Source organism: Hippocampus guttulatus, chromosome 14 (genome assembly GCF_054856545.1).
Source record: "Hippocampus guttulatus isolate MCC_2025c chromosome 14, RoL_Hgut_1.0, whole genome shotgun sequence".
Classification (NCBI taxonomy): Eukaryota; Metazoa; Chordata; class Actinopteri; order Syngnathiformes; family Syngnathidae; genus Hippocampus; species Hippocampus guttulatus.
The window spans coordinates 11,889,385-11,912,150 of NC_141274.1; the positions used below are offsets into that span (position 1 = coordinate 11,889,385).

Sequence of the window (22,766 nt, forward strand, 5' to 3'; positions counted from 1 at the left end):
GAGGCTGCACTGCTAGCTCCATGATAAACTGTGGAAGCCGTGTTCAGTGATGGTTCACGCTCAGACAAAAGTCCAAAAAGGTCTCGGGCCAAAGCACAAAATATATCTTTGACGTAAGACCACCTTTGAGCTCTGATTGGCGTGACCCATCTCTTTTGAATCACCTGTTAGGGTGTGTTCCCCCCCCCCCCACTGTGTAGCTGCAAGACAGTAAAGACCTCTTAGCCCCACCTGACGTGCACTAGCATCACATTCATGCACACACTCGATAGCTCCACCACAGTGAACAACTTGGACATTAGACAAAAAGCCATGCCACCGTTAAAAAAAGGCTTCCCCTAAACCCTCACTAGCTTTGTGTTAAGAGACACGACAGGAGACGAATTGATGGCGGCTCTTTGTGAATTTGTAATTGAGGTGACCTCATTTGGAATCCCCCTTCCAAACCCTAAATGGAAGAGTCGCAGTCAGTTCGTCACCCACATTGAAGGCAGAAGGAAAAAAACAAAACAAACAAACAGACATTGCATCGAGACAAAGACGACCAAATAAGCATTAGTTAAAACACTGCTCTACAACAAAGCCACATGCCAAGCTAAAAGGTGAAAGGTCATAGTACCAGGTCAAAGGTTGCGTCGAGGGGTCGCTTCAGTGATTTGACAGCCGACTGAGTCTTAATTAGCAGGCAGCGAGCACATGATGGCAATGGGCCAATGGGGTTCAAGCGCATTAACATAAACCAGCAAGCAGAGGTGCATCATGGGGGCAGCAGTGCAGTTTGGGTATAGGTGAGAAAAAAAAACAAATAAAAAAACAAATCATTGGAATGCATTTTTTTTACAAGGGGATTACTGGACTAAGGCATGCACAATGTGGAGACGAGCTCTACTGCTGAACGGTTACACGATCATCATGAAACTACATACAGTACTACTCGTCTACATTAGTTAACGTCACACACAAATGGATGGACGTAGCGATGAAAACATTGTTCATTCGGTATTTAACTCGATAATCGTATTAAGCAGAATACAGTGAACCCCCGTAATTATGCAGGTCATCGCTCGCGCCCCGGCTGGATTGAAAATTTATACGGAATAATTTTTTAAAGTGTTTTCACAATCTACAAGTCTGAATTGAGAGTTGTGCCTTTATTGTACTAACATGTTGTGCCACAACACGCTGGGGGTCTACTGGAAGACTTGCATTGTAAGAAAGAAGAGGCAGAGAAGGTCCCCTACTGAGTTCTAGTAATAGTCATTGTTGCCTGTGAGTGTCGTAATTTCTGTTACAGCTATGCTCATTTCTGAACAGGCGCCATGGAATACTTTTAAAAGTGGAATTTAATAAGTTGTAATAAATTTAACACACAGCTGCTTTCAATTCCACATATTGCTCGCCATTTTATAGAAAAAAAAAGTTGTTAGCTTTTTCAGTTCTTTGGTTATCGGCAATAGAAAAATGTGTTTGCATGGGTCCCAAAAGTTGCAAAATTGAGCTTTAAAAACTACTTTCATTTTTTAAATGACGTGTTCTCCGTATCGCAAACTGTCAGCTATTGTGAGTCGGTCTGTAACATATTCCCCGCAATAAATGGAGGTTCACTGTACAGCATCTGAGGAGGTTTCACTGTGCACATCCTTCGTCACTTTGCAATGATTCACTTCCAGCTCACAGCCGCTCTACATCAACAATAGCGTATAAGAAACAAAACACACAAAGAACCCCCCCCCCCCCCCCCCCACAACAACCAGAAGAAAAGTGGGTGCGATAGTCCCACTGCTAATAGGCGGAACTTAAAGCGCAACAAAACCCGTTTATAAAGTCAAGAGGACAGGAAGTAACAGAGAGAAAGCCCCCCCCCCAAAAAAAAAGTCCCCCAACAAAGGGAAGAACTATCTTTCCTATTTGTGGGCTAGTATATTATCATAATGCTTGACCCGAGCCAACATTGAAATAAAAAAAATGATCTCGCACACAATGAATCTGTCAAACGTTGCTCACCATGGCAGCGGCGGCTGAGGCCTGGTTCACCTGGTGCTGGGTGGCCTTAATTTTAGCCTGCAGGTGCGCCGGCGGGTGGAAGTACTTGCACTTCTCGCGGGAGCACCGCCCCTTGATGTAGTCCATGCACACGGTGACGGTGTTGTCGGTGGTGTCGATCATGGTGCTGTCTGCGGGGTGGGCAAAGCGACAGTCGTCCTCCCCCCGGGAACAGTTGCCCCTCTGGTACTCGCGACACACCTAAAACCAAAGAGACAGCCATAAGAATATACAGTGGTACCTTGACTTACGAGTTGAATTTGTTCCGTGATCAAACGCGTAACTCAGTTTAGTCGTATTCCAAATCAGGGTTGCCCATTGAAATGAACTGAAATGCCAATGATCCATTCCACACCCCCAAAAAGTTGTACCAATTTCTTTGTGCTGATTCTGAGTCTGCCCTTGTTTTTTCTCAAGCACATCAGGTTTTCAGACGAATAAAAATAATACAAGGATACATTTAAACTGTAATGTAGAAATATATTCAGTAATGAATTAAGGGTTTGGTTCAGCAACAGCTGGAATGTCATACCTATAAATGACAAGATATGGTAAATGCGTATTGCGCGAGCTGTTAGAGGTCAAATTTAAAAACTAAAAATGAAAATATCTCAAAAACCTGATGTGAGGAAAAGAGGTAGTTATAATATCTAACATGTATTTTGTATTTAATACAGTGCAGTGACTCAAATGCAAGCGGACATCTTTATCAACAATCCTCATTGTGATGTTTTTGGAGCTTCCTAATTCTGGCTTCACATCATTTCAACAGCATTTCATAGGCCTATGAGGTTACTATGATTATGCCAGACAACAACAGTGAAAAAAAAGAAAGAATTGGAGCCGTTCTCTTGCTCTATGTAAAAGCAGCTGGGAGACATTTGGTGAGCTATTTGTTTTATTGTTGCAAAGCTGCCCACTCGATTTATAATTACATTTTTCTTATAACGTGCTACAATTTTTGTGGTATCCAAGCCATTAACGCTCCATCATTTTTTGCTCTCATAAAACCAGCACTTGGTACTGCACAATCCATTCGGCTTTTTTATGTTTATGCAGATTAAGTATGAGTCATCAAGGCATTTAGCTGTCTCATTGAATGGTGCGCAGTTCTAAAAACTACAAAAAGGTTAAAAATGGATGAGACCAGCAGTGTTTGAAACAGAAAAAAAGGACTCTTGCGATCATGTTCCTCCATTCAGATATAGTAGCGTTTAGCAGGGATTTCCAATCACTGTGCTACAGCACATTAGTCTCAAGTGTTTTGCAGGAAATCATCTAAATTCACTTAATTTACGAGAATTTGACTTTATTAACTTCAAATATATTTATTCATATACACTAGTTACGTACAAAACAGGGACAAGCCGAAAGGAGAAGAAGAAGAAGACGACACTAGTTACGTACAAGACGAAGAGACAGGAAGAGTAATTCAATGGTCTTCCACTAAAGGGCAGGAGATAAGGCTAAAATGTATCGTGACCTGTTGCCATTCGGATAGATTTTATTGATCAAGTTGGGAAAATTCAAATGCCACGGCGGCAACATCCACACATTAAAAAAAAAAATCACATTAACTCATTCACTCCCAAAGACGTTTTTAAACGTCTTTTCAGACTTGGTCCAGAATTGGCTGGTATTGAATGAGTTAATAGCACAAACCCATTAAGTACACACAAAAACAAAGAGTAGGAATGAGGAGGGATCAAAATATGTTTATATACAAACAAGAAAGGAACAGGAACTTCAGATGTTGCTTGTTAATATATTGAGAGAGATGTTTCTACTGTAAAATGTGTGCCTTGATTAAGTAAAAGTTGGCAAACGCTGCAGTAGTGCAACGCAACTCCAGAACTTCTTGTCAGACGATTTCTGTAGTTCACATATGAGACAGCGGGTGGCAGCACAATCCAAGTTGTGCCCACGTCCTGGACTGTGAGTACCGGTAAATACTTCAACATGTGTAGTTTGGTAGCATGTTTTGATTAAAAGCTCAACATGCACATCTGGATACGCGCTTGATGATGCAAATAATTGCGAGCATTTGTCATCGTCTTGCATCATTTCAATGAAGATCTTTATGCGGAATGATTTGTAATCATCAACATCTCTCCAGATTTGAACTGATGAGACTAAAAATGTCCGTGGGTAGTTTCAACGGTTGAAAACCACTTTTGTTGTTTTACATAAGGATGGATTGGGATTCTGTTTAAAGTTGTTGAACTTACTTTTCTGAGTAAAAACAACAAATTCTCCAGGAAGCGTTTTCATTTGACATTTTCAGGGATGTCGGTTTCTGTCATTTCAGGAGAAGAAGGCTGCGGTTACCTCAAGTCTGTCTGTTCTCAGCAGCTTCTGGGCTGCAGCGGCAGCGTTGGGGACTTGGTTGACGGCGGGGCTGGAAGCCATGAGGACTGGGGTGCTGGGCAGGATCTCCGGGGGCATCAGGCCTGGCGACACGGGGCTCAGGTAGGGATTAAAGGCCGCGGCTGCAGCTGCGGCCGCAGCGTTGGCGTTGGTGGCCAGGCCGGGCGTCACAGAGAACATGTGCTGAAGGATGGAGGAATGAGCTTAGGGTGAACAAAACAGATCTTGTTTGTGCAGACAATAACGCAGATGATCAAATCTGCTGCGGAGATAGTAAATGAGCTGCATTGTCTCCACTCACACAAGTCTGCAGTCTCACTGGGAGACCAGGTACGTTCATGCATGTACCACGTTTATTTTGCACATAAGATATACACTACCCAAAAGCCGAAGCATCAGTTACAGACAATAAAACACTTCGCATCGGCTTTCCATATCCACAAAGGAATGGAAAAAAGTCCCGGTGTGCAAAATGCCATCCCTTTCTACACATCCTATGGATTGAAAGATCTCTTCTCCTTCAATGATGATGATAAAAATAATCAAAATAATAATGAACCACAATATGACAACAAATAATTTCGGAGACATGTACATCATAATTATGAATTGCCAGACAAAGGCCATACTGTAACCACGACAGCATAAACATAAGCAAGCATAAACAACCAACTAATAAATGATAATAATCAATAAAACCTTCATTTTAATGTCTACGCAAGTGGCCAAGGATAGTCGCGGCCACTAATCGCTTGAGTGAACAAATGTTCAGAAAGCAAACACATAATAAGCAAAAACATACACGAGCTGACGATGGCCACAACTCACGCCGAGTCGCTGTTAACTGGTTTGCCTGTCAACAGCCAGCCAACTCCAGACTGTAATTCACCGACACCCATGTCACTCACCAGGCACTTGCCTTTTAAAGCCATACACACTCAAAGTCACTGATACTGCAGTCAAACGTATGCATGGCGACCCCAAGTAGACAAAAATGTGCTGTGCATATGCTGTGAATGCAGAATCTCAAATATGTGGGGGTCCGCTATAGATATAGGTTGGCGTGTTTGTGGGTGTGTCTTCTCACCATGGGCGGTAGCTGCGTGGCAGGCATCATGGCGTTGGCGAGCTGCATCTGTTGAGCCAGCATGACCATGTTCTTCTGCTGAATCAGGTTGTTTCTGCCATTGATCTCCAGTTGGTTCTTTAGGTGCGGAGGAGGGTGCAGGTATTTGCAGTTCTCTCTGGAACAGCGGCCCTGGAAAAGGAAGGGCAAGGGTTTTCCTTATCTTATCTGTATTTATGGGCATTTAAAAGGGCAAAACCGCTCGTGTGAAATTGTAAATGAGTCTCGTAAATCTGTCTGTCCGTTTACATTGCAAAAGTCAGCAATCCCTCAATATGGACTACGCTGCAATTGGTTGACCACTAGTCTAGGGTGTACTCGGACCCTTGTCCAAAGTCACCTGGGATAGGCTCCAGTTCATCAACAACTCTATAATGAGGACAACAGTACAGAAAGAAAATAAATTGATCGATAGCTTTTATACTCTTTTGTAAAAACCAACGAAAGGAGAATGACAGTCAAACAAACCCATTATTCGTCTCTACCTCAGCTCTGAGTTGAACAAAAGCCACGATGGGAAGGCAAGCTTGGCAAAATATTGTCAACTTGAAAGCACATGCCCTGGGTCAAAAGCTTCCCATAAAGTGAATAAATCACTGATTGAGCAACATAATAATTTTTTTGGCAATGATCAGCGCAACTGACCCGGTGATTGCCTTTGACCAGGCTCGCTTTGTTTAGTTGTTTCCGCACATTGAACCCGCTATTCAATTTCGTTGCTAATTCTGATTCAGATTCTTGCTAGTGCTGATCGCATTTTTTTTTTTTGCATCCAAGTCCGAGTCATTTGTTTTCAAGTTTTTGCCGATATCAAGTCGGGATTCGATACCTCCGCAATACATGACCAAGAAAAAAAGAGCAAGCATTCATGCATGCTCTCAGGGTCACGCAACAGGTGGCCCGAGCACACACTACACATTACATGACGTAAAGGCCAACACAGACAAACAACGTTTGGAATAGACAGACAGGCCCAAGGGCCTGCTTGACCTCACTGAGCAGCCCCCCCTGGGAGACATCTCAGTCCCCTATCATGACTTCACTCTCCTTCACTTTCACTCATACTGGATTACCAGACAGGTGCAAGGGTGAGAGGAGTGGGATCATGGTGAAGAAGTGTACTTTGATTGCAGGGGGGAGGAGGGGGGATTTTTGTCCCCTTAGATTGAAGTTGCTGTCTCAAGTTGTTATTGGATCTTGCTGAGACTGAGATGCACTCGTCTAGCCATATATAGCGGGCACCTAGCATGACGGCAAATGAAAAAAAAAAGCGTGCAAAACTGCAAATAATTGAGACTCCCTAAAATGTGAGAACACAACCATATGAAAACTCGATCATTTAAATTGTAAACATAGCACAAACTATTCCAAAAACATCTCAGAACATTCCACTTCAAAATAAATAAAGACACAAAAATAAATTACAACTCGCATCTTTCATGTATGCTTTTGAATATCCGCTCGGCATGCAGCGAAAGGATTGCGTAATTTATTCATAATCTGGCAAAAGGTGGCATATATATATATATATATATATATATATATGTGCATATCTCTTTTTTTAATTGACTATAATTTATGTCAATGGTAAAGCTAAACTGAGCCGCAGAATTATCCTCACCTGGGTTGAAAGGTTGAAATTACACACCATTAAGTGTACGTGTTCTAATAGCACTGTCATTCAGAGAATGCCAGCGGCAGGCAGCGCGGTTGATGGGGGCCAAGCGTGTGCTAATACGCGTGCGTTACGCAGATCACATTGCGTTCACCCCGTTTGACCCTCCCACGGCTGCCAACCGGATTCACAGCTGAGGCACTATCATAATTCCAAATAAAAGTCTACTTTTGCTGGTAGCCATGACATATTCAGAACAACAACAACAACAAAAAAATGTCCGACTGGCGGAGAGGTTTGCGTCAGTGGAGGTAACGCAGTCGTATTATCTGAGCAGCGAGAGCTGGCCCAGCGTCAGGGAACTGTTAGAACTTGCGCAAGTGAAGATCATTGCGGGTCACCGCACGCCGAGAGGGAACGTGGAGATGATTCAAAGAAGCAGGAGGAAGATTAGAAAGAAGAGGACATCACGCCTTCCGCCCCGTTTGTGGTTGCTCGTCTGATCGTGACATCAACAGCCTCGAGTCGCAGCTCAAGACGGTATCCAAGGCAACAGAGCAGCCAGACACTCTCACATTACATCATGGTGCTTCCTTGAATTGTTTTTTCTGATAACAGAGTTGCAAAGAAGCTTGACAATGAAAATATTGAGAAGTCACCGCCCCGCAGCAAGGGCTGGTCCACAAAGAAGCCTCCTGATGTCAGCCCTTTTTAATTAGTGTTGTTCACGCAAACATTATACAGTTGAAGGGGAAAACGTTCATGTCTTAAAGTAATTACTTATCGACCCAGAGAAAAGAGTTGTAAATAGAGTACGCTTGCAGACAAAATGCTGAATTAGGGCTGGGCAATGGTTCAATGTCAGTCTTTAATCGTAGTAAAAAAAAAACGTGATCAAGAGCGATAGAAATTTCACTCTATATGGTCTTGATTAAAAAATGTACATACTGTATGTATTAAAAATCAGGAAGCAAACCTCGACCCTGTCATTCTGCGTCTACAGTATGACATGAGATGCGTGCCGTAAAAGCGTGTTTTACAAGGAGATTATCTCGAATGGTATTTTTCCTCTTGATATTTGTGTTTTACTCGTGAAGTGAGGCTGCGTTCAAATCTCACCACCAGTTTTACAATTGCACCCCCCACCCCTCTTTATTTGGTCAGAGAATGACAACTTATTTTTTTTCTCTATTATTACAAAACCTTTTTTCCCCATCTCGTTAACCTAACTACTTGATCAGCATCACGTCGGAAATGATTGCCTTACTTTCGCCTTATGATTCCATTCTTCCAACTATACGACTTCATTTTCATGACATTCTGATTTTGAGAAGTTCCGTATTCTCATTCTTGGTGACGTCAGCTTCTTAAGCGGCACACACTTAGCTGTCCGCTCTAGTCCTCAGCGGTCCCCAACCTTTTTTGCCACACGGATCGGTTTAATGTCATGATAAATACAACAAAATAATATGATCTAACCTGAATGAAACCTGTGGTATTTTCTAAACATAATAATAAACATAAATCATGACACGAGGAACGTCCTATCTGGCTGCAACACTCTCGTCGCTGCGGCAATGTTTAAACGTGCCATCATGATGCTTTTAAGCCTCAAGCAAAACTTAAAATTGTCATATGTAATCCATCATTACATAGAGGTATTGCAGGCATGATCTCATTAGGTACTTATGAGACGAACGTAAACGATGGCTGAACCAACCATTATTCTTGACTTCTGATTTCAAAACTCGTTATCCACCAAATTGTTGCAGAGTTTTGTCTTGGCAAAATCCAGGCCAAAGCGGAAACAAAATGTGGCTGGCTACCGCGCGGCCTGATTGATGACGTTCAGTTGTAAAAACACGTCCCGCCCAGATCACGCACTTGTCCAACTCTCCCTTCTAAATTGTTACACACCCTTGCTTTAGAAACTCTGCAAGGTTTGAGCAAACAATGAAGTGAGGTTGAAAGAATGCCGGGTGGGGCTGCGTCCCATCCTTTTGGAGAGGAGAGGAGGCATGCGGTATGCACGAGGAACGATGCACTTTGCTTCACCTAGCCATCTGAACGACGTCGTACTCCCACGGCGAAAACAGAAATATTCTACTCCCCTTAAGGAGAAAAGAAAGCGCAGCAGACAATGTGAGTCAGTTATACAATACTGCTGCTGTTTGCTCAGGGAACATTTAGCAGCATTTTTGGTCGCTGTGTAATACTCAGAGGCTAACGTTTGGATCAATTTTGCAAGATTAAATCCGGCTGTTGTGAAGTGTTTGTTAATAAAAGTTTGCACGGACTTGTATAGCCATGGTAAATAAAATAAAATAAAAAAAATCATAAAATGAGTCCACACCTAGTTTCTTCAGCTTCCTGTTCATTTTAAATATCTTGTAAATTTACAGGCGCATTTATGTGGAGCAACATATTCATGACAACCAAAACAGCTCACAGGAGTTGAATTTAAGAGTCGATTGAGACATTTGGCAAAGGTTTTCTTGAAATAAACCAAAATCAATTTTCACGTTCTTATATCAATAGCTACATGGCATTGTTCTGCCCCCCCACCCCCAGAAATTTTAAAACTGTACTTTTAGGTGTTCCATGTTTTGATTTTGTGTCACTTGATATACTTTTAGTGGCGCCTGGCATTCAAATGAAGAAGAAATTGAATATGGCGGTCTCAATGTATTATGAGTTACTAATTGACTGGAACATTTTCCGTACTGGGTAATTTATCGCGATGAATCACATTTTTCTACTTCTGTTTTCGACAAAGCTACAAAGATTTACTTGTGTAAAATCGTTGAATTTTAATAGAATAAATCAAACCCCAAATCACGTTCAGATGTTCTAGTCGGCTTTTGCTGTCATTTTTTTGTTTCCTCGCAGGAGTTTTTGGCACGGTGCGATGAAACCAAGTTTGAACTTTCGGAACATCAATTCCAAAAGTTATGTTTGGCGCAAACAACACCGCTCATTATCAAAAGAACACTTCATGACGCACGGTGGTGCTTGCAACCTGATTTGGGGCCGTTTTTCTTCAGCTGGAACTGGTGGAAGGAATTATGAACAGTTCCGAATAGCCGTCAGCTTTAGTAAAAACAAAACAAAAGATGCAGGCTTCTGATGAATAGCCCAAAAAATGTAAGGGAAAGCCTACTTGAACATCAGGAAATGTTTTGAGGTTATCTGAGGCACTTTAAATTGTGGCAGGTGTGTGCTGACTCCCAATTAAGGTGAGCTTGAATGTGACCGATTCAATCTGAACACAGCCACAGCCCAGTTATAAAAGAGACTGAGTCAAGTCCTTGCCAACATTCAATTTGAGGAGTGGAAGCTATTAAATGTGAAAAAGGACAACTACATTTTCGTCCAATATCACGTTCGTTCCAAGTCCATGAGGGATGGAGAGATTGCATTACTCTGCATATATCATCATGTTTACATATCGTGATAATTAGGATCACGTTCACCATGGCAGGGGAATCTTTGATGGTCTGTCGTTCGGTAGGGATGGTTTAGATCACAGTATGTGAGGCTCTACTGTTCTCCGGCCGGCGTTCCAGTGACTTCTGTCCAAACATACCCGGAGATGAAAGCGCTTTCTCCTCTCGTGCACACTGTGAATGAAGCTTTGTGTTGCCGGCCAGCAGCAGCCACTCAAAGGCTCACGCCCAGTGGTTGGTCTTTGTTGAACATGCCCTACCTCAAATAGCCTACAGCAGAAAAGTGCTGTTTAAAAAAAATTATATATATATACTGTATATATATATATATATGTACACCAAAGACAGGATTAAACAATAAATATTGGAACACAAACAATGCAGCAACACAAGTAGGCAGACAATAGAACAACACCCACAGGCATACATTCTTTATCCTTTAAACGACTATGACTGCAGTGACTGAGTCAGTTGCGGTAGTTGTGAAACTTGCTCATTTGTGTCGTGACAAGGGAAATGCGCTCAAATAACCTTTGGGAATAGAATTCTAAAATCAACGCTTTGACGCAGAAAACCAAAAACCCTCTCGATGGATGGTGGCGGTGGGCAAAAGCAAAACCCCACCCGCTGCTTATACGAGAACTACACTTTGCAACTGTTTCTAAAAAGGAGTGAAAAAGTGACCCACGCCAGCTCGGTTTACTTGTTGCCATTGCATGTCTATTTCAGACCAGGCACAACACAGTCATACCCTTGTGGTGATGTGCATAGCAAACACTGACGCTCACTGCGCTGCTCAGTGGTCAGGGTCCAGGAACTGATATGTGATCAGCAGGGCTTATGAAGATGTGGCCGGCTGGGGCTTGTTAATCTACAACAATAGTTACAGTTTGCCCCTGGTGACGCATTACCACCCTGTCAGAACAATGGCAAAGGATTATGGGTGACAGTTCAGCTATAAAACGAAGACACATGCCAGCATTCCAAATATTGATGGATAATCGTGTAGAAATTTGAGGTTTTGAAGAATAGATGGAACGGATATATGTGGACAACCATATTGGGACACATGATTATTGCAAGTAATAGTGGGCATGGAAGGAAATACGGAGTTGATCGCAGTCTTTCAGGCAACCTAATCATCCATCTCAAACAGGAGAATCGTGCAAAATGTAATGATCAAATAAATAAAGTGCAATTCAGGGGAGCAAAGGTTCAAGCCCAAACCGTTACGCGTGCTTCTTCCTTTAGGGGAGGTGCATGCATCTTCTTGAGATTTTTTTGGTTTTGTTTTTCACCCTATTAAGCCAACTCCAGAAATGTTAAAGGCAAAACCGATACATTTTAAACATTCCGATGGGTACTGGAGAGGGATTATATAAAATCTGTGAACAGATATTAAAAGCTTTTAAATATCGTATTAAGATGGGATGGGATGGCCACTTTAGAGCGCCTTGTTGTCAGCCACAAACGCATGCACGCCACACAGAGAAGGGAGGGTGGAAAATTCTTGAAAAAGTCGGGCTTGACAGCCAGCGTGTGGACCAAGACTTCGGGCTGGCGTGGCCGCTTATCGAGAGCCTGGTTGTCAGACAGGAGTGTGCAGCACACGTCAAAAAGAGAGGCGAGAGAGTGAGAAGGTTGAAATTGACAGCGAGCCTGCTGCGACAAGCAGGTGGGATATATACCAGCCACCAAAGGCCTGTGGCAGATATACTGTATATTTTCATGACTGAAACGTAGTTATGTGAAGGAATAAGACTGATTCGAGACAAAGTAGCATCCATTTGTAGTGGGTCGCATTTGATTGACAGTTGAGCAGGGTGTGGTTTTAGCGTATTCAGCGGACGCAGTCACTGCACCTGAGAGCGGACACGATGGCTTTTTTTTTTCAGGATTTTAAAGCCTCCATTTGTATGCTTCGGGGCTTGTTTCAATCATTTGAATTTGTCCGGGTTGTTAACAATTCTGTTGCCGACTAGTCAAATTGAGAAGACATTTTACATGGACTTTAAAATTTGCAACGAGTGACAATAACATTTGCGAAGTTGGCCCTCGACTAATAAACTGATTAAAAGATCTGTGCAAGTACTTTATTCCGTATAGTGTGTGTCACAGGGGCGGCAGTCTTGTTATTTGTGTACACACAAACAGCCGAACAGTGTGAGTTATTCACACCCGACAGGGTGTTGTTTTGAAGAAACGCCTCAGGTCAGATGTCACGTACACAGGAGCCCTGCGTCCAAAGTTAGACCTCTGTGGATTTGTTTTTCTTTTTTTATGATCCGACCCCTTTGCGCTGCATTTGTTGTCCCAAACTTGCTTTCCTGTGAATTTCTTCGACGCCGGATGAAGTTTCAAAACACCACGCTGTAGTTTTGACATGGCTGAGGTGTGCTCATTTCTCTGCTGTTGATGTTAATTGAGCTTTTTTTTTGGGGGGGGGGGCTGTGATTTCATTTGACATGATTGTATTTCACGTCTTGAATGTTTTTTAATTCAAGATTATGTATTATATTTGTCACAGGTAGAAATGGAAAGTTAAGGATAAGGGGAGGAGAGGAACACGCGCACACAAATAAGGAAGGAAACATGAACCGTAGGCTAATATAGACTTTGAAAACAACTCTCAGCATTTCAAGAGGTGAAAATAAAACCTGAGCGATATGACACTTCTCCTCGATGTCTTTGATCCATGCGCTCCTTTTTTATCTCATCTGCATTTTCAATCTCAACTCTGGGGCGCCTGCATTGTAAAATCTACATTCACACACGCGCATGCTCCTCCGACAGTGAATTTATAGAATCAATCCAGCACACTAATCTGATCTCCAAAACGCTAATCCTATCCGCGGCTCTAATCCCACTGTCAACTGGCCCTAATCCTGTTTCTGTGTGATTATCCCCTTCGGACTTGGCACCAGCTAAAGCAGGATCTTTTCACCCTCGCCCCTTCCTGTTTCTATTAAGGACAAGAAAGCCGACAGCGTAGTAGGAGTAATTTAATTTGTTTCTGACACAGTTTTAAATTATGAGCAGACGTTAACGTGAAGTAAAACGAGAAAATGCATTAGCCGCTTCTCAAGGCGCTTTCTCATTTAACTGAGTTAAGAATACTAATTGGATTGCTAATAGAGATGATATACAATCCTATATGGGGTCAGAACTGCCGGGATGAATAAGAGACTAATTTGATGGTGCATTGCAGCACGGCTGAGTTGGGAACATCGGCAGACTCAATCAAAATGAAGCACAAACAGCACAGGAACGAGACACAAGAGGGATTTCAAGAAATTCCCTTTATGGATCACCTGGAAAAATAATATGTGGTTGCATGACCGTTAAAAGAGCCAGTAACCAAGAGAGACTGCCATTTCTAAGCCAGTTCGGAATAGAAGTGTGCTTGTGCAAAAAAAACTAACAAAAAAAAAATCTCACACATGTAAATAAAGACCGCACCCAGAAAATCCAGATGGATCCTCTGTTGTATTTAAAAAAACAAATAGAAGTGTGCTTGTGCAAAAAAAACTAACAAAAAAAAAATCTCACACATGTAAATAAAGACCGCACCCAGAAAATCCAGATGGATCCTCTGTTGTATTTAAAAAAACAAACTGCCGTTTAGCCTCAAGGTTAGACACCATTAAAATAAAAAAAGGCATCTTTCTGCTCCTCACGACCACAAACGAGAGGCTAATGAGTGGTATGGCTAAAATTCCCAGTGGCAAAAATGAAGGAAAGTGTTTGTTTTTTTCATACTGGAATCTCCATCTATTTTCAGCATCGCTTGTCCTCATTAGGGTTGATGGCTGAGTTGAAGCCCAGATGATTTTGTGCAAGAGACAGACTATACCCCGGAAGGGTCGCCAGGCAGTTGTGAGGCAGATTTACTAAAACCGTGTTGCCCCATAGTCAAACGTGTATTCCCCCGCCCCAAAGAAATGCTTACTATTCTCTTAACATTAACTGTTAATGCAAATTATAACTAATAATAAATGTCTACTCATTAGAATTGAACTTAGATGCAAATATCCAAATTCAAATACACTGTTCCCTCCGAGCAGTGCTGGAAACAGCAAAAAAATGCTCAAGTGGTTGACACCTCGACAATTTTCTAATGGTAAATGGGTGTATTTATAGACAAAGTGTTATCTACACCATACAGCCCTCAAAGCGCCATACAAAGCTTCATATTCACACGCTCACAGACACTCATACATCAATGGGTGGCTGGCAAGGACACTTTCAAACCAATGACCTTTCTTGATGGTTCATTCTTTATGCGTGTCAATGACGTGACGTCATTTTTAGTAGACGTCTCCATGAAATGAGGAGATCGAGGAGTGTTTACTCTTATCCCCAAAATATTTCTACCTCCTCTCGCCTCGCTACTCTGGCGATACGAGATAATAAAATGAGCCCCTACACGCCGGACAATATTCACTTTAGTTTTTTCTTCCCCCCCCCGGAGCATGGCACTCAACGTCCTGCTTTTGTTCACAGTCATTTCACATCATAGACACGTTGCGTTCACATTAGAAGTCGCATTTGTTTTTTTAATGTGAAACTAAGAACTGACCACATAATTTCAAGTGATCCTACTATGTTGGAGACTGAAATGTCGTCAAATTCCCAATACTGTACTGTAAAGCAACCTGTTTTAAGTGGCAAACAACCAGAGCAGCCCATCCCTTATGTCGACCATATTTCAAGACGAAGTTACGACGCAGCACACCCGTGCAAATATGACCATCAAACTTCAGATGAAATTTCACCAGTGACATTTTAACAACTTATCATCATCATTAAAAAAAAAGACTTAATTTCGTATCAATCGAAACGCAACGGCTGCATGAAAGACGGCAGAACAATAAAAATGTTGACAGGCCCAGACACTGCCATTTTATGAAGGAATGTAGTTATGAAAACAAAAAAGCGGCACGGTTATAAGCAAGCCGAGGTCGAATAATAAAATGAGTCAGTTATGAGCTACGATTCGGTTGTCTGTGACAAGCGTTAGCAGCGGCCAGTGTGAGCGTGTGTAGCTTCTGGCATTTGTCTTTCATGTTCGGCAACATGAGAAGGAAGAGGGGCTGAGTAAACCTGACTGACAGTGCTAAATTTATGTGAGGGAGGGGCGGCTTGCGCAAGTGTTTAGTAAATGAAGCTAATGCCCCCGGGGCGCTACGCTCACCAGTCAAGTGGGAGGGATAATGGCAGAGTTGTGTTGTTTGTAGGTGGGATTGCGGGCGTGTGAGAAAGAAGACATGCCATTAGGAAAAAACAAAACAAAACAGAGCCCCTTATAAAGTACACTGAGATTATGTCGGACTACGGAACCAGGATAGCACCCTGGCTACGATAAAAGGGAGTCACCGTGCCAAGGTTTACACCAATATTCCTTCCAGATTGCCAATCATCTTAAATCTAGCCTGCACCCGAATGTCTCCTCCCCCTTCAGCGCAAACACGTCCATTTGGAGCCAGGACATTACCACACAGGCAACAGCAAACATTCAAAACCCAGCCAAAGAAAATATCAGAAAATCTTTGCCCCACCACTTTTGTAACAATGTTCAGAAAAAGAGTTCCTCACCATATGCACGCTTGTCGTTTAAATGTTGCACCGGTGCCTTTAAGCACAACATGTTTGGAAACTTTTCGGTTGCGAATGCACTTTGTGGCTCATGCAGATCCCTCAGCGGTGATGGAAGAGATTTGCTGCATGCTTATGTTTGTAAGAGGCAGCCAACAATAATGTTTTGCATGGGCCGAAGTATTGGAATAGCATTCAGAAAATGCTGATGAAATAATGATGGATTGTTTCACCGTAGCGGCCCGGTAGCCCAGTGGTTAGCACGTCGGCTTCGCAGTGCAGAGGTACCGGGTTCGATTCCAGCTCCAGCCTCCCTGTGTGGAGTTTGCATGTTCTCCCCGGGCCTGCGTGGGTTTTCTCCGGGTGCTCCGGTTTCCTCCCACATTCCAAAAACATGCATGTCAGGCTGGTTGGACGCTCTAAATTGTCCCTAGGTGTGAGTGTGGGCGTGGATGGTTGTTCGTCTCTGTGTGCCCTGCGATTGGCTGGCAACTGATTCAGGGTGTCCCCCGCCTACTGCCCGGAGATGGCTGGTTTAGGCTCCAGCACCCCCCGCGACCCTAGTGAGGATCAAGCGGTTCGGAAAATGGATGGATGGATGGATGTTTCACCGTATGAAAGGATACACAATAGAACCTCAATTCATAATTTAAGTGACTTTTTAAGACGCATATGATCTAAAATATAATTTATGAATTAAAAAAAAAAAAAAAAAAAAAAAGATGGTCATCTGCTTCCGAAACTACATTTCTTTTGTCTTATCTGGTTTATACATTGAGATTGGAGACAAATAGACTTGACAGCATTCCTGCTGACATCTTCATCGCCACCTAGGAAGTAATCTTTGGCAAAATGTGGATTGAAGATTATTTAACAGGATAATTTGAGCGTCAACTGTCAAGGCATCACTATTTGCTCCTCAGCTGAACACGCGCACCCCTGAAGTGTTTATGGTGCACGCCTGTGTAGGGGCAAAATACACACGGGAGGCGGCAGGTCGACAGAGAAGTGCTCATTGTATTAGCAGTGTTATAAAGGGACCCAGTGTGATGGTGGGACAGAGTCAGCTGACACGGAGAAGAAAAAGGGGCAGTGATCAGTGATCTGAGGACGATGTACTGTACACGCCGCAGAACGGTCGGCGAAAGAATGCTTCGGTGTACAGTATGGTAAGTTTACTGTGCAACCGCGTGTAAGGTATTAGTTTTTCGCTAAACAATAGAAGCATCTCAAACAATAGCGATTAAAACAAAAGCTCCTTGTAAGGTAAGTGAGCTCTTAATAAAAACTGGAGATGACAACACCCCCCCCGTGGCTTTGTGTCATATAGAAATTTAAAAAAAGTCTCACTTTGAGAAAACGCTTACACCTTACGGATGACTGAATTCCGGGCAAATGCTTTCAAGAAGGATTTCGCCATGGATGCGCCCACAGATATCCAATTAAAAATCCAATTAGGGGTGGAGAATTTATGTGTGGACTGCAGCAGACAGAAGTCCGTGTGGACCCCGGAGACGGTCTGGATTACAACATCACCGCAGGATTGGCTGGAAGTCAGCATGGCGCAACTAAAAACAAACCTAGCTAATCATAGGGGTGAAGAACTCCTCAACTTGAAAACACATTCGTCTTAGTCAAATTACTTCTAGCATTACAATACTGCAAACAGGTGTCTTTTTTTTTTTTTTTTACCTCGCATAACCATATCTTCTATGGACAAGCGCAAGGTGTCAAGCAAACAGGCAGACAAGCAAAGATTGGATTCCCACTTTTGCGAAGTTCGCATGATGATATGCGGATAAACACTGAACGAACATATTTTGAGAACTATCAAAAGGAAGGTTCGGTCTGTTTAGCATCACATCACCTTCCCTCGGCAGCTCTACACACGAGCTTTCGACAGGTGTGTTCACACCGAAGGTTATGATGAGTTGGCCCTGTATTAAAAATTGGACTTCAAGTTGAAGTTCAAGTCAACTTTATTGTCAAATGTGTCAAATGTGCTACATACGGCACAGATGAAATTTCTTTCCTCAGGAGAGAGAGGAGCCGCTGCAGGTGCCCGCGCCACCATCAAAAGAACAGTTAACATAAAATGACAAAATAATAGACTTATGTTACAGACACGTGTTTGATAACCCATATCATAAATTTACATACCAAAATAAGCAATTTAATAATGTGGAGCCTGTGGACACCAGGTACTCCCCAAACACCACATGACTAGCTTGCGGGCATTGTGATTTTCTAGGAATGGGGTAGAAGTGATCATTTGGAGAAAAATTTAAAACACACACACACACACACTGAACCGCTTTATCCTCACGAGGGTCACGGTTGTGCTGGAGCCCAGCCCGGTTGACTTCGGACAGTGGGCGGGGCACACTCTGAACTGGTAGAAAGTAAATTATGTTTTCGAAAATCTTGTTCTTGCACAGTATACACTTTTAGTCATTTTTGCCAGATCATTTTTTATTTCTTTACTTTAAACTCTGACTTTGTAACTGCTTTAAAATGTACTTTTAATGAGTTTGTGAAGCATATTGAGTTGCGTTATGTATGAAACGTGCCATACTGTAAATCAACAACACCTCAGTAAACTGGTAAATGTCGAAATAATGTGAGCATGTTTATTTCTGCTTCAGCCCCCTCGACTTGGGATATTTTTTTTTCAATGAGTGTTATTGACAGGATTTTACCGTACATCAAGCTGGATGATCCTTAATTTATCTGCAACTGCTTCGTCATCTACTAAAAAGGTAACTGCTGCTTGAACGGGGCCATGTGCATTGTGTCATTCGATTTGGTGTACGCCGTGTGACAGAAGTGTCAAATAGACATTAGCCCCACGAACTCAAAACGAACACAGCCACACACTGAGCGCGGCATGTTGATTTTACTCCTAAGCGGGATAACCGTTGTCGAGTAGCAACCTAACTAATATTTACACCACCGTGTATGTTTGCCTTTTACCTGACGGTGCTACCTAACCACTCCACATAAACATGCTGTCATAGCCTGAGAAAAATAGGAGCTGGAGAGAAAGAAAGACAGAGGAGGGATAGAGGGAAGATAAGGTATGAGGGCCTTCGGCTCTGGGGGAATGTAATCTTGGCTCGGAGTTGGAACCTGCTCCAACAGCACCACTAACACAGACATAACACGCACGTGCATGTGCACACGGTCGGCCTGTTTTTGCGCACCAGTCAGACATGATGATGGTGGGTGTGTCGGGCGAACGAGCAGACAGACTATGAGGTTAATGGCACGGAGGTATGTGTTCAAACTTCACTTGTTCCAGACCGTTACCACACTGCTTGTTTTACGACAGAGTGGGCCTTGTTTGGTTGGATGAGACTGCTGCTGCTGCTGGGTTCACACTAGGTCAGGGGTGATGTCATTTGCCTAAAAGCACATGCACTCATTTGTGTGTGTGTGTGTGTTTGTGTGTGTGTTCGTGCGCGTGTGTGCATGTATGTAATGTGACCCATGGGTGTGGCCTGAGGTACAAACCAGAGTGAGCAGGAAATCAAGATGGAGGGAAAGTGAAAATAAGCACCAGTGGAAAGAAAATGGGTGACGAGAGTAGGCTGCTTGCTTCAAGTAACTTTTTCAGTACATTCTTTCCAGAGAAAAAAATGAGAGTGAAGAGAGTGAATAGGTGAATGTGTTTCTGTCAGGGCAATAACAATCAGGTTTAGCATATCTCTGATTGCTGTTTCTCCTTTCGTAGGAGAACTAATACAGTTTAGGACAGAAAACAGACCCATCATGGCGAATTGTGCATTATTGGTGTATAAAGTAGAACGACAACCATGATGTGTCAAATGAATTGCATGTAATTTTTATGAGAAAAAAAATTGTGTGCTTATATATATATATATATATATATACATATACAGTATATATATATCCATCCATCCATTTTCCGAACCGCTTGATCCTCACTAGGGTCGCGGGGGGTGCTGGAGCCTATCCCAGCTGTCTTCGGGCAGTAGGCGGGGGACACCCTGAATCGGTTGCCAGCCAATCGCAGGGCACACAGAGACGAACAACCATCCACGCTCACATTCACACCTAGGGACAATTTAGAGCGTTCAATCAGCCTGCCACGCATGTTTTTTGGAATGTGGGAGGAAACCGGAGTACCCGGAGAATACCCACGCAGGCCCGGGGAGAACATGCAAACTCCACACAGGGAGGCCGGAGCTGGAATCGAACCCGGTACCTCTGCACTGTGAAGCCGACGTGCTAACCACTGGACTACCGGGCCGCCCTAGTATATATATACATATATATAATATATACAGTATATATATACAGTATATATATATATATATATATGCAGTATATATATATATATACACACACACACACACACACACACACACAAAATGGCGCGGGAGATCATAAATATATCTTTTCAACAAAAAGTATTTTATGTTAATGTATAAACTTCACCTCTGGAGACAAAAACAATAATGCTTCCATGTTTTTTGATTGAACAAAGCATACGAACATACTGTAGGGTGGAAAAGGTATGTGAACCTTTGTATCTAATGGTTGGCACTCCTTTGGCAACAATAACCTCAATCAAACATTTCCTGTAAATCAGAAGTGCATAACCGTCAGGAGGAAGAAGACCATTCTGCTGTACAAAACTGGAAGGTTCAGCAGTATTCTTGGAATGTCTGGTGTAAATCGCTATTTTATTCTGTTGTAGCCATTGTCCTGTTCAATTGGCGGACAGATTGTAGAAATTACAGCTATTAAAAAAATGTAATAAAAATCGATTTTGTCATATGTTTAAAATGTCTGCATGACCTGGCAGTGAAATATTCAAATGACCTTTTCAAAAAACATCTCTCTCTGGTCCCATCTTATACCTCTCATGTCATTTTTCATTTCATTTCTTTCCATGTCATGGTGAGACAAAATTAGCCAATCAGAGAGTATAGAGACAGAAAGCATGGCTGAGGGATGTATCAATTATTTGCGCACACGCACAGCTGCTCATACAGATGCATACGGTTGCAACCGCCAGCGCCTATGTAAGATGATCACCTCTCTTATTTTTTTTTCATTATTGTACATTCCAAAAAAATACAAGTCGATAACTTTTCATGTTTAGCAACACTCCCAACAAGACTGAGTCATGCTAGCAATGTAGCTGCCCTGGCGTATCATCGTGTAGTGAGCTAGAGGCGTTTCTTTGGGCAGAAATGCAAAGGTGGGCAGGGAGGAATGAAGGGAGGCTATATTCAAATCTTGCTAGCATTTTGAAGACCGTATAATCTACCTTTAAGTTCTCCTGCAAAATGTCTTGATAAACTTTACATTTTTAATTGTTTGATGGGCCATGAGACTTATGCGTCCAGGGATCTGAGGAAGCAAAGGAATCCCAAACCATGATGTCCCCTCCTGCATACTTCTCACGTGGAATGAGGTTTTGGTTTCTCCACACAGCATTTTGTTTATTCCAAACAATTGTTGGAATCAATACTTTCATATGAATACATAAGTTTCATTATGTCCACACGAGTTTGCCAGTAGTGCTGCGGAACACTCAGGGGGCTTTTGCAAACCTTTTTGGGGAAAACAGTAGCTTCCTCCATGGTGTCCTTCAATGACATCAATTGTTGTTTAATGTGTTACTTATTTTAGATTTGTCAACATGGATGTTAGCGTGCACCAGAGATTTCTGTAAGTCATTAGCCAACACGCTATGATTTCTTTTTTCATTCTACACAGTGTTTTTGCAGTAATATTTACAGCCACACTTCAGGAGAGTTTCTACAGTGTTGATCTTTCTTAATTTATGGGCAATCTGTCTTACTATGGACTGATGACTAATTAACATAAAGGATTTTAGAAATACCTTTCTAGCTTTCATGTAACTCAACAATTCGGAATTGCAGGTATTTCAAGAGATTCGGTGTAAGGCAGGGTTCACACTGGCCAATGCTTCTTGAGAAAAGAAAATTCAAACATGGCGTTTTTATTTGGCTGGGCAGCTTTACCCAACATGTCCCATCTTGTCGTATTAATTGGACTTAATGTTCACTGACTCCTGACTCCAATTAGCTGTTGGAAAAGTCCATAGCCAAGGGGTTCACATACTTTTGTGTTCAGCGAAAAAATTAAAACATATAATCATCTATTGTCACGATCAGGATAAAGAACAGATGACTTTTTTTTTAATCTTGCTTATTCTGAAGGGTTCGCATACTTTTTTGGGTGTGAAAATAGTGGAATCTCGAAAGCTGATCAACCAAAAGAATGCACATCATGTACATGTACATCAATTACAAATTGACAGGGAGAGACAAAATGTAGTTGTGTCGGCCTGCCACAGAAAAATGGATATTTGAGAAACTGCTCCTTTATGTCTTAAATCATCGATTCGACCAGTGTCGGCAAATTAAGACATTACAGCTGATCACAAAATTTGTGTGCAATAAATGCAAAATACTGGCCGATCTGATATAGCCGATTAGATCCGTGGAAAGTCGAGTTGTGACATTGGCTGGTTTGAGCATGGAAGTCCTATTGCAACATTTTCTCATGCAAGTGC

The 22,766-nt window shown here is 42.3% G+C and overlaps 1 protein-coding gene across 13 annotated transcripts in view; it reads right to left on the bottom strand.

Annotated features, from left to right (window-relative positions):
• mbnl1 (muscleblind-like splicing regulator 1) overlaps positions 1-22,766 on the bottom strand; it is a 43,374-nt gene that overhangs the window by 6,143 nt on the left and 14,465 nt on the right. For 10 of the 13 annotated variants that reach the window (XM_086128828.1, XM_086128831.1, XM_086128835.1 and 7 more), the window contains exons 3-6: positions 5,498-5,668; positions 4,372-4,593; positions 2,005-2,244; positions 620-673 (exon numbers count right to left, since the gene is read on the bottom strand). In XM_086128828.1, coding sequence (XP_085984954.1) covers positions 620-673; positions 2,005-2,244; positions 4,372-4,593; positions 5,498-5,668 — 687 coding nt within the window. The remainder of the gene's footprint in view (positions 1-619; positions 674-2,004; positions 2,245-4,371; positions 4,594-5,497; positions 5,669-22,766) is intronic. The other 3 variants (XM_086128836.1, XM_086128833.1, XM_086128837.1) reach the window with 1 other exon arrangement.